The 12,593-nt window shown below is 48.4% G+C and overlaps 2 protein-coding genes across 2 annotated transcripts; both read right to left on the bottom strand.

The window, feature by feature from the left end:
• Nucleotides 1-717: 717 nt before the first annotated feature.
• On the bottom strand, nucleotides 718-4,964 carry LOC127295777 (E3 ubiquitin-protein ligase BIG BROTHER). Its single transcript, XM_051325774.2, has 8 exons — nucleotides 4,745-4,964; nucleotides 3,893-4,054; nucleotides 3,208-3,442; nucleotides 2,308-2,348; nucleotides 2,138-2,182; nucleotides 1,546-1,673; nucleotides 1,243-1,351; nucleotides 718-1,147 (listed from the first exon to the last, which is right to left on the bottom strand). The coding sequence occupies exons 2-8, from the start codon at nucleotides 4,031-4,033 to the stop codon at nucleotides 1,094-1,096; spliced, it is 753 nt and encodes a 250-aa protein (XP_051181734.1). The 5' UTR covers nucleotides 4,034-4,054; nucleotides 4,745-4,964; the 3' UTR covers nucleotides 718-1,093.
• Nucleotides 4,965-10,057: 5,093 nt separating this feature from the next.
• On the bottom strand, nucleotides 10,058-10,762 carry LOC127347721 (uncharacterized mitochondrial protein AtMg00310-like). The gene has a single exon (XM_051373884.1). It carries the CDS (start codon nucleotides 10,760-10,762, stop codon nucleotides 10,058-10,060), a length of 705 nt encoding a protein of 234 aa, XP_051229844.1.
• Between the last annotated feature and the right edge of the window lie 1,831 nt (nucleotides 10,763-12,593).

Raw genomic sequence — 12,593 nt, 5'->3', positions numbered from 1 at the left:
CCGAGGCTCTACAAGGTCCGGTGATGCTTCTGATGTTTTCCGGCGCCATCAGCCGGATATTGATTGGTTGATGATTTATTTGCTGAGATGAGATGATCCGGCCGACGAATTTAAGGCCATTTATTTCAAGCCAAAGAAAGCATGAGAAGGATTGCACGGCCACCGCGTGGAAGATGAGGGCACCCTCCTACTCCGCGTGGAAGATGAGTACTAGTAAATACAGTACGTCGCCAGATCGAGCTCTGATCTGTTCTGCGACGACGGGGCCAAGCGAGCTGGTGACACTGTCACTGTGTCACACTGATAGCTGCTCCCACTCTGAGCACCTGAGTGTGACAGGATTTGCAAGGAGAAGGAAGGGAAGCTTTTTTCACACATGCCAATCTGCTCTTGATTTGGAGATGTCTGTTCGTCCAAAGTTTCGGAGACCTTCAGCTAGCGAATTAAGTTGGGTGTAGATCGCAGTTTCCGACTGTCATCAGGTGATCGCCATCAATACTGGACGGAGGAAGATCGTCAGGGGCGGGCTGCCACGGCAATCTTTGAGGACTGGTATATGCCGGCAACCCCATTCTGTGGAAAAAAACCTTGGAGCATTGCCCTGCAGAGCCTAATGTACCAGGAAGAATTGTAAGCTAATGGTGCAACAAAAGATGGATGCAGAGCCTCCCACAAAAGAAGATCATGAACACATCACGACAAAGGAAATGCAGGACATAGCAAGAAGATGTTACAAATGAATCTTTTCTCTGTTCACAAAAATCTTAATCGAATTCGAATTAACAGAAACTAGCACACTCCCTTCGTGGTGGACAAAAGCACCTCGCGGGCATGCGTGATCGACACAATCTCCGTCTAGCACGTTGGTTATGGTTCACGGTCAAACTCTACAGCCTAAGGCAAACCTCTCGGAAGCGGGTTACAGCTTCCAGCTACATCTGCTTATAACCTATATCTGGTGATCTGGTACTAATATACAACTCTAAAAGGGAGAGGGGGACAAAGCTGCCCTCAGGCAGAAATCATGCATCAGTTGGGGGAACGGTGGTGGTGCGAGTCCGAGCGCGAGAACTTCGTGGTTAATTGCCATAACTCATTTCATCTTCGGCTCCTCAGCAGGAACTTCAGCAAAGCAAACAGGACATACCTGCAGAGCAAATGTAGTATACTCTTGTGAGCTAAAGAAGCAGATGTGTAGAAACGGAAAGCAGATATAGATTGTTCCTTTTTCTTATCACTGACCTTGTTGATGCTAAGCCATCTTGTCACGCAGCTGGCATGGTAAACATGCTTGCAGGGCAGTGCCATCTGCAGATCCCCTCTCCTATACTCCATTTGGCAGATTACACACCTGTTACCCATAGGGAAGTTCTAAAGATTATCTTCCTTTCTATTCAAGAGTCAGTACCAATTCGGTGTAATTGTATCCTCTACAGGTAAGCACAGACAAAATATTGCACTCATGATGAAGCAGTGTGCCGATGTAGACAGATACTACGGTACGGTTCAGAACTGATGGTGTACGAAATTGCAGCAAGATCTAACCTTTCACGGCGTGCTTTCTTCCTCGAGAAGAAACCACACTTGTATTTTGTGACCGGAAGTGATGCAATGCTTTCTTGGGAGAGACCACGACTTTGGGTTCCAACTGCCTCGCCCAAATCCAACAATTCCTGTCAACAGAAATTGTACATATTAGTGAACCAACTTCCAGAAGCAATCAAATGAGACAAAAGACACTAGCAATGAAACGAACGATTGATGAATATACAGCTTAACTATTGAAGAGTATTGTCGTTGAATAGTTTCAGTGCATGAGACCAAGAAAAGTAGTGTGACGTATGGATGTGTCTACCCATGAGTTGTCAAGCAAGTAAGTTTTAGATAAGCACGCCAAAAAGTACTTCTACGTGATTATTCAAGTCACAAAAAGTTTCTTCATCTGAAGTCACACCATAATTAATGTTCAGTATTTTGATCCTCGAAGCACCCAAATAAGAACTATACATTGACCAATCCAACTGTGCATGGTGTAATCTCTGCAGACTTCTCTACCTATCTCGCTCAACTCAAAGATATACAGGAAGCAGGGAGCATGACAAAATGGAGACACAAGCATGCAAGAGAAGTCATTAACCTCATATGTCATGTTGTCAGGATCGATGTTGTCTTGCCAAACAGCCTGGAATTACAACAATACTAACTTTCAGTGAATTGATGGGAAACAAAGTTTCCACATGACATACAGAAACAAAGGGAAAAAGTACTAGTTCTTAAAAAATACGCAAGCTACAAAAACTCATTTACCTGCGGGCTGCTTGAATTTTGGTGCACTGGTGTTTGGATGCCTGTAAGTGAAAACAAAATGAGAGTGTCAGAGATGTATCATTCGAGTAACTGTTTGGCTACAAGGTAAAGATTAAAAAAAAAATAGTCGGTTACTGCTATCATGTTATGTGGTAACCAAATCATAAGGATCCATTAAGATAGCATGTGCACAGTTTGTATTCCAAAATAGCCATTAATCAGTTAACTATGTAACAAGTAAAACAGCTGGATATAACATCAGTATCATGACCAAGCCAACCAAGTTTGCAGTATAATCTATAAATGCATAATGAAATAACAACGGTAGTCTAACCACACACATGTATTTTATGAGCCAACTTCCAGACTTCTCTTTTACTAAATATTGTAAGAATTCAATCAACTAAAAATTGGATCAAACCATAGAATGCCAGTCACTAATAGTCTGACACTAACAAACTTCCACTGTTATATGACTAACAGTAAGCAAAGGGTATGTGCTTACTAGTCTTTTTTGAAAGGAAGGGCTAATGGAGGTACTATTCAGTTCATTACCCAATCTAGATACAAACTACCTTGGTTTCAAGCACCGTAACATGTTAACAACTTAACATGTGTCTTAACCAGATATTGATAAAAAAACAGCCAAAAACAGTGAAGTGTGTTACTGCAGCTACAATCTAGTGACAGATGGAACCGGCCTTTAACCCTGTTTTAATACGCTAGTATCAGGAACTTCACATTGCTACCTTGAAAAATATTACAGTCAATCCTAGTACTTTAAGCGAACTTATGCTTATGTGGCTGACATCCCAGAATAATGATTATTTCAACTCCAACGCCCCTGAGTAATGATTATTTCAACTTTCAAAAACCATATGTCCAAAGTACTGAACTTACGTTCCTCTGTAGTAGAATTTGCATTTGCATGAGGAGCCTCACCACCCTGAAGGACTACATTGGGGGAGTCAGTATTGCTTACAGGCATGGGGTTATCCCAAACTCTGCGTCCAGCATCTGCTCTATGCATGTAATCATTCATGTCATATACATGCCCATAACTGTAGTAATTTCCTGCACCAGAATATCCGTACTTATACGAGTTTGTTTGCGTCATTGTCCAGTATGGATTGGCCTGCACGTTAGCAACAAATAAGTGTGAAATAGAACAGAAAATGATAAGGATTGATGAAACAGCGACAAAGGTCGTGACTGAAACTATTGTGATACTCATAAAAATGTGGAAGTGAGCTTTCAGGAATCATCATATTCTCCATTGAGTGACTCTATTTCCTTCTTTCTGTTTCTTAAAAAAGAAGCTGCTACTAGACTTGCAAGAAAATAATCTAGATTCATGAGGAACGTAAACAATCAAAATTTGAAATTCGTAAGTATCATGTTTGATTTATAAAGTAGCACAAGATATTAAAGAGTGGCCTTTACCAATCCCAGGCCAGATATAATATTACATCGAAGATATATGTGCATCAGTACGAAAGCAGTATTACAGTGAAAGGATCGAGGAAGCGGAATCAGCTAACTGTTGCACTAGGTTGAGAAAATAGACAAATATAATGTTTGATACCTGATCCTGGAAGGCATCTGCAAGAGCAAAATCCGCATGGGCGTATGTCAGGCCTTCGAAAAAATCCATGAAGCTCTCGGTCATGGTGTACGGATATCCGGTGTTTATGTAGTGGAGTTCCATCTGTCGACTCCCGTTCATCCCTCCAGATGGATCATGAACCTAAAATAAACCATACCACAAATCTTTCGTTAATCTTCACCGACTGAAAAAAAAATACAATCTGAAATGTACATTAGAAGTTGGGTTCCTTAAATCATGAAAACTTCGGATCAAGTGTAAGCAAAATTGAGTTGTTAGCCGAAGATCAAACAATAAGAACTATATATTATACATCAATGGACTGTGGAATATTTCGCACATTGCTCTTTTGACTGAACCAACTCCTGGAGGAGTTCAACAACACTACAGATCTTTGCTCCATCCTAGCTAAAACCAACAGATCAGGCATTATTGCCAGATTGCTTCCGGCAATGGATCCTGCAGAGCTGAAATGTGCATTGGTACCACGATGAACAATTTACCATTACACCGCAAAGGGATAGGTAGACAGACCAGAGGCGGTCCATTTGTCACCAGCCACCACTGGTACACCACTCATTTTTCAAACCGCAAAACTACCAGCACGACGCAGGAACCAATGTACGATCCAGCCAGAAAGAAAACCAAGAATCGAGGCCTCTACTCGAAAAAAAAGTAAAATAGAACAGAAACCGAGGCGGGGCAAATCGCGGCATCGAGCTTCCACGGAGGGGCGGATCTAGATGGCGCGCCGTGCGTGCACCGGCGCACCAAAGAAATTGCGGGGGTCAGTGGGATCTGAGTAACCGTTGGATGAACAGAAGCTCGTACCTGAAAACCCAATGGGGTGGGGTGGCGGCAGCGGGGACGCGATGGCGCGACGAGGAGGAGCGGGGACGGCAATGGCGGCGTCGCGCGTGAGAGGCGGAGGGGATGGGGGAGGTTGAGGCGTGAGCTGCGGCAGGGCAGGGCAGGAGGTGGTAGTGATACAGTGTAGGAGAAAGGGAGCAGCTTTGGGTCGGGTGAGGAAGAGGAACGGGAGGCACGGACGGGACAGTGGAGAAAAAAAATGCTATGGTCTGAATTTATGATCGAGCGAGGAACTACAGGGTGATGCAGTGGTTTCGTGTATAGTAGCCAAATTTTGGAAATATATTCGATTAATAACAATATTTTGGTATACATTTTTCACGAGCATAAAGACCGATTTCTACTCCGGTTCCACTCACTACAGGAAATTTATTCTTTTAGAAAATTACATTTTCTTACTGTATATTTTTTTGAAAACTGAGAAAGCGATTCCTAGGAGGTGCGTGGAGCAAAAAAAGCTTGTGCCGACTAAAGAGGAAAGAAAACCTGTGCGGACGGCCTTTTTCTGAGGTTGGCTCTACGCAAACGGTTTTCCTGTGTCGGCAATCTTCTCCGCGGCATGCTTTCCTGTAGTGACTAGCATAGAGAGTAAAATGACATTAAGAGTGACTCTTTCGTATTGGACTCTAAACTATGCAGCATTTCGTTACATTTCTAAAACATCTATTTATGGATAGAGGTAGTATATTTTTCACGTGCATAAACCACAAATTCGCTCTCAGATGACGGATTTCTACGTGTCAACGTGTGGGACACTTACATAGGGGTAAAATGACGTCGATAGTTGCCATTACAATAGGTAGGGATTAAAACGACATGTCTAGTTGAATCCTACGAAAAGATGAATTTTTTATTTTGATAAAGATTTTTCTATGAAGTCCAGTCAAAAAATTAAAAAAAAATACACTATAAGATTTCTATGTGTTTATTCTCTGTAGGATATGATCTTATGAATTAAGTGGTTTAAAAAAATCATCATTGGTGATGGTTGTTGCTCTGGTGCGATGATCCTTTGGGACCTTAGCACGACGATTTTCTGTTTATTTACTACAACAAGCACTAGTACGACAAGCTTTGCCTAGCTCTAGTGATGGAGGGGCAAGGACAACGGTGCGTCTTCGGCTTGTGCTAGTGTCTGTAGTCATCGCTAGGTGATCCGAGTAGCAATTTATAATTTTCTTTATTTTTTGAACTATTTGTACTATTATTGATGATTATTAATAGATCGGAGAAGTTTTCGTAAAAAAGAAATTTTCATCAGATTTCAATTCGGCAAAGATTTTTTTAAAATCCTACAAATCAAAGGAATTCATAATTTGTGACTACGGTCTTAAAAGAAACGTGTCAATCATGTGCCGCTCCTCTTTGGCACTTGCAGTTCCTGTAGTATAGTACGGGATGGAACAACGGAAGAAAAAAAAACCGACGTCGTTCGTACTTTGCGTTTTGTTAATGAGCAAATCATGCATGGAATTCAGCAGCGTACCCTAACGACACAAACATAAACAAGGTGCAGTACACACGCTTTGTTTGGTAAAAGTACACCGGCCGCGATTTCCAAAGGGTACTTGGGAGATTCTGCTGGATGGGGGTCTCAGGCTGTCCCGACTAGTGTTTACTTGTTGATGGAGCATTCAACGGTTCGACCCACTTTATTATTAAATAATAAATGTCTGGGGGTCGGGCGCCTCGTTATAAGAAGCGATAGCGGTGCTTTGAACACGGGCGCAGTTGCGGGTCAAGTACTCGACATCGTCCAGGTAGTCGGCTCGGCGGCACGGGTTGAACTCCCACACCCGAATGTGTCCCGGACGTGGGAGTAGAGCTCGAAGGATGGATCCTCCCGCGGATCGGCGCGAGAATGAGTCATCGGTGGTGAATCTCACCGCGTCGTGCGCACCCCTCCCATGGCATCACTAGTGTGGCCAGGGTGTCGAGACGCCCCAGGCCACCTTCATAGCATTGTAGCTACAGTACGGTGGTACGATAACGACGAGTTGGTGCCCGGTTGTTGGCCAACATTTGAATTGGTACTTGGAAAAATTTTAATCAAATTTATATGCCTATTTGCTAGATTTAAGTTTTTTTGTCAAAAGAAATACGTACTAGTATTGAGAAGTGCTGGTTTTGGGTCGTCGGTGTGGAACGTCCTTCCCAAGTGAAAGGAGCAAGTGTGGACGAGGCCAATAGGGCAGTAGCAGCGCCTATTTGAGGCGTGAGGCCGGTGGAGACGATGGGGAGTGGCTGTGCAAATTTGGGAGAAACAGTGTTTGCCAAGTAGGCGAGACGCCGACACAGTCTCGGAATGGAACCTGTTTGCCTTGCGCTTGCTTGCTTGCTTGCTAATCATGGTGTCACTTGGATTCGTTCGGATAAAGCGAAAGGCCACGCACCCAGCAGCTGCTATTGTCGCTGACAGTGGGTCCGGTCGGTGGCGGGCCCGCGTGTCGTTCTGATTAGGGTCAGGGGTGCGTGGAGGACGCTTGGGTTGTACGCAAGGCGGCACAGCGCGAGGGGCCCGTCCGGTCGTGGCAGTGGCAGCAGGCGTGACGCTTGGAATTTGGCCTTTCCCCACGGCACGCCCACCGAGGCAAGGCGTACACGCGAGCGCAGGAAGTAGAATGACAGGTGGGGCCGGACGGAGAGGGGAGACTGGGTTCGGTCGGTGGGGCCGCGCGTCGCTTTTGTCTCCCCGGGCCGGCCCCGGCCGGCTCTTTGCTCTCCTGGTTTCGCGCTGAAAAGGAGTGCGCGCATGGGATCTCCGCTCGCCGTTACGCTGCACGTGAGCCCGGTCCATAGGCAGAGCGACTCGACTCGACTCTCCTGTCAGTAGCGAACGAGTCCACGGCATGCGAGAGAGAGGGCGTCGGCGTGGAGGATTTGATCGATCGGGCCCTCTGCGGCTCTGCGTGCTGCAGTGGTGGGTTCTGGAAGGTACGTTGGGGCGTCCGGCCGGGGAAAGGCGACACGTTGGCCAGTTGGGTCGGGCCCGGAGGTGGCATGCCATGCATGGGGAAAAGCAAGCCACGGCACAGTCTGCTGCTACTCCGCCCCGCGCGTGCCTATCGCATCAAGGCCTCGAGGGCATCTCCAGCGTCACCGGAAATGCGTCTGGCACCACCTCCAGCGAGGCGATGCAAAGTGACTGGGCCGTCCACGGAGACGGAAACCTGGCCCAAATATGCGCCAGGTTTGCGTCTCCGCGGACACTCGGCGGTCGCGGAAAATGTCCGCTCGGTCCTCGCACGGGCTCGCCTGGCAGCGGCACAACAGCTTCGTCTTCCGTGGCATCACTTCCGGGCGCCGCGCTGCAGCCTTTGCAGGGCCGCGTTAATGAAGTGCCTCGGCTTCCGCGAGCGTGCGCAGCGTCGATGCGTCTTCTCCGCCAGTACTGGCACCGAGGCGTCGCTTCGGCAGTCTGCGGCCGCGTTAATGGCGATGCCTCGCGTGGCTCGCGGCCGTGGCCTACCTCTGCGCACGTAGTAATGGCGATGCCACGCGTGGCGCGGCCGTCGCCCTGCCTCCGCGCTATATATACAGGGGTTCACCATGAGCACCTCCTCCCCACAAACCCTAGCCGCCACTGTCGTAGCGCCGCTTCCTCTCAAGCAAATCCACCATGAGCAGCGCCAGACGCGGCCAGGCTGCCGCGCCTCCACCTCCACCTTCACCTCCCACTCCACCTCCTCCGACGTCGAGCTCCTCCGAGGAGTTCGACTCTGACGACAGCACGGACGACCTCCTCGACCCGGTCAGGGACGCCGCAGCCCTGGCACTCGCGGCGCAGGAAGCAAAGGAGGAGCTAGCGGGCCACGCGGCGTTGGACGCCGAAATGAACAACAAGCAGCCCGCGGGCTCGCGGCTGCCGCTGCAGCCGAGGACTCCGACTCGGAGATATCATGGTCATCCGATGACCCTGATGCGCCGGCGCCGGAGGAGAGGGCGGCGGAGCAGCGGGCCCTCGTCGAGTCTTTCGAGACGCTCAAGGACGAGGCCGCCAACGCGGGGCTGGAGCAGTGCCTGCAAGAGAACGCAGCGGCGCACCGAGCCATAGCGGCCGCGCGGGAGGCGGCGGAGAAGCAGGCGATGGAGCGATGCAACGACGGTGCCGGCCCGTCAGAAAGCAAGTAGTCTAGGTCTATAGATCTACTTTGTATAGTTTTTATGCATTTTTATGTACTACTTTCAATGTTTGTACTATGTTGCAATTCAAAAAATGGGCCGCCTCGGTGGGAGCACACCCAGACACAAACGGACGAGCGGACAAAATATATCCACGGGGCGACGCAAACGGACGCTCGCGACCACTTTTGGAACTGAAATGCGTCGCGCCGCTGGAGATGCCCTGACGCCGGACCCAGGCAACGGCCCGCGGGGAACGCATTTGTGCTATACTAGTAGTTTTTTGCCATGCGATGTATCATGTATATATACACGTATAGGGCATTCTCCTGTTTGGTTTGGATAAGAATGTGTAATGGAACGGTTCCATTTTATATTTAGTTCGGACCCAACAAGTGGAATGGAACGGTTAGAATTGGGTTCACCGCGCCACTTTACTTGCCAATGGTGAGCATACCTTTTTAAACATAACACCTTTGGCCCGGCTTTATATATAAATCCCTCATGGCGAATAGTAGTAGCGATACAACACACACCACATAACAGGTACCTCCATCAGTCTAGTGCCACCATACGAATACAAAGTCCAAAACCCAAAGTAAAACAACATAGGGCAAGCGTGGAGCCGCGCCAAGGTAGCAGGAGAGGCAGCATGTACTCGTCGTTCCATCCAGGATGTCGATGACGTCGGTGTCCTCCGGCCCGGATCCTCGCGTGCAGCCTCCTAACCTCGTCCAGCACCACGTACAGCAGTGGTCGGTCCCTCGGTCTGACCAGAACCCTCCAGCTCTGCATATAGATAGATATTTTGAAGATAGCATCAGCCGGGCTGGTGATCAGGGAGCCCTCAATAGCTAGCTTGTTGCGGATGTTTCAAAGCGCCCAACTTTGAGCGGCGAAGGTGAACCAAGCTATCCTATGAAGTCTACCCGACAAGCCGTTGGCAATGGCTACGAAGTCCGCAGCCCCTGCTGGGTCCCAAGAGCACGCAAGGAGTTCCCTAATCCCTGCCCACATAAATTTTGTGATGTGGCAGGTGAAGAAGATATGGTCACATGTTTCCCATTCTCAACATAGGGCACATCGCCCATTCGATGGCCCATTCCGCTTGAGCAGCTGGTCTCCGGAGGGCAGGCTACGCCGGAGAAGTTGCTAGAGGAAGACCCGGATCTTTGGCGGTACCCTCGTGCACCAAATCTCCTTAAAGTGGGTAACCGTCCCCCATCGGGATAGCTTGGAGTACATCGAGATGGTGGAGTACTCACCGGAAGGCTCAAGAGCCCAACGAACCACATCGTCGCCCTCAGAAGCGGGCGAGAGATCAAAGATCCTGCAGAGGTTGTCCCATTCAACCCTTTCAGCTAGGCCGAAGGTGCGACGGAACCTTATCCTCCAGCCCTCGTTGGTCCTGACCCCCTGGACAGTAGCAAAGTGGTTGTCGCAGCAAGCAAACAGCCGTGGAAAGGTGAAACGGAGGGGCCCAGCGCCCGTCCACCAGTCCAACCAGAAGTAGGTCCTACGCCCATTATGAATCTGGTGTTTGGCGCCCATTTTAAAGTACCATTTGATCTTCTGTATGGCGTTCCAGAATTGCGATCCTTTGGTGGGAACCGCCGGGGAGAATAAGTCATGGTCCCCAAGGTACTTGGCCCTAAGAAGGTCTGCCCATAGGCCTTCCTCGTTCTGGTAGATCTTCCAGATCCACTTTACCATTAAGGCGATGTTCATGGACTTGGTGTTTAGGATTCCCAACCCTCCAAACACCCGAGGTTTGCACACAGTTGCCCAGCCAACCATATGGTACTTGCGTTTGGGCCCCACTCCCTCCCAGAAGAAGCGGGACCGGTGCTTGTCCATCGCTGCATGAGTCGTGTCATGAAGCAGGTATAGGCCCATGGCAAACAGCGGGAGGCTTGAGAGACAAGAGTTGGTGAGCTCAAGTCTCCCAGCGGATGCCAAGAAAAGGCCCTGCCAAGGCTCGACCCTGTGTCCGGCCTTCTTCGTGAGGAAGTTCTAGTCCACGACTGAGAGGGGGCGGTAGCTGACAGGTAAGCCAAGGTAATGAAACGGCAAGCTCCCGAGCTTGCAGTTCAGGGAGTCAGCCACCCTCTGACGCTCCAGGTCCGTGACCCCTGTCACAACCACTTCGCTCTAGGGAGAGTCGACATTGCACGCCTTAATTTTGGAGTCATATCCCTTATTCCGAAAATCCAGGGTGCGGACACCATCAAGCAATTTAGACCAATCGGTCTCATTAATGTCATTTTTAAATTCGTCGCTAAGGCCTATGCTACCCGCCTGGCACCTATTGCGCATAGGACTATTGACCGTAGCCAATCGGCTTTCATCAGGGGCAGGGGCTTGCACGAGGGAGTGCTTGCCTTGCATGAGATCGCCCATGAGTTGAGGGTCAAGAAACTTAAGGGCCTTCTCCTCAAACTAGACTTTGAGAAATCCTTCGATCGGGTAAGCTGGGACTTCCTGAGAGAAGTGCTGTTGCGGAAGGGTTTCTCTCCCATGATCGTGCACCGCTTGATGCAACCAGTCTCGGGTGGCCAGACTGCAGTCAACGTTAACGGTGTCATCGGGGAGAACTTCAGGAACGCTCGGGGTGTGAGGCAAGGAGACCCTCTATCCCCGATCATGTTTGACTTTATGGTGGACTCCCTGGCGGCTATCATTGCCAGGGCCACCGAAGCTGGGCACCTCAAGGGTGTGGTGCCTCACCTCATCCCGGGCGGAATCACCCACCTCCAATACGCAGACGACACCCTGATTCTGCTGGAGCCCTCCGAGGCTGGGATTGCTAATCTTAAGCTTCTACTTCTCTGCTTCGAGAATATGTCGGGGCTTAAGATTAACTTTGCGATGAGCGATGGTGAGCATACCTCCCACATGTAACAAAAAAAATTCGGCAGCATTTCTTTTGTATTTCCCTCAATACGCAATAACAAATATTTACTGAGAGACAAAACACACATATAACTGTTGAACATGACACATATTTCAGCCCATACAACCACACATTCCATTATCATCGTGACACGGCTAGTTAATGCCACGTATCCATACAAAAGCAATATTTAGAGTTCATTGCAATCCACTGAATTGGGGAAAGTTCACATAACGTGGTAGGAATAGTAGTCTTACAACAACACATAACTGAACACGATACCATCATTTAAAATTATAGAACACCCTCAAGGTCTTCTCCACATACCTAGTCACCCAAACCAACTTGTTGTCAAGGCTCAGCGTCATGAATGCATTCGCGATTTTAGGACTATCAACAAGATAAGCATAGTAGTGAGCTATATGTGAATCATCAAATCCCTTGATGGCTGCCAAAGCATCCCACAAGCCATCAGGTATAGCTTCATTGTCTCCACCAGACTTCATAAGAGCAACAACCATCATTTTGAACCCATCTTTGAGAGTGGTGACTAATGGATCATCTTCAATGTGTACAACCTTAGCCTTCTTTTTTGGTGGTGCTTTGGCAGAAGACTCGCCTACATTTGGTGACCTTTGCAGCTCACTTTCTTCATCAAGATCAATAGAGAATGTATCATTGCCGGACTTTGCATATTTCCCAGTAGCCGTGGTTGACCCAAAAATTGTTTCCATTGCACGATAGTGTTCAATTGGGGTATTCAACAACGGGGTATCAGATTTGTTGTTCTACAAA

The sequence above is a fragment of the Lolium perenne genome, chromosome 4 (assembly GCF_019359855.2).
Source record: "Lolium perenne isolate Kyuss_39 chromosome 4, Kyuss_2.0, whole genome shotgun sequence".
In the NCBI taxonomy this organism is placed as follows: Eukaryota; Viridiplantae; Streptophyta; class Magnoliopsida; order Poales; family Poaceae; genus Lolium; species Lolium perenne.
The sequence above is the reverse complement of the archived record's forward strand: the minus strand, read 5'-3'. Positions and strand labels throughout refer to the sequence as shown.

Coding starts and splice junctions, on each gene's coding strand:
- LOC127295777 (XM_051325774.2), bottom strand. CDS start 4,033: ATGAACGGGAGTCGACAGATGGAACTCCACTACATAAACACCGGATAT. Junction 2,349..3,207: donor AAATTCTACTACAGAGGAAC/GTAAGTTCAGTA, acceptor TTTCACTTACAG/GCATCCAAACACCAGTGCAC. Junction 1,674..2,137: donor CTGACAACATGACATATGAG/GTTAATGACTTC, acceptor TTCTGTTGACAG/GAATTGTTGGATTTGGGCGA.
- LOC127347721 (XM_051373884.1), bottom strand. CDS start 10,762: ATGGACAAGCACCGGTCCCGCTTCTTCTGGGAGGGAGTGGGGCCCAAA.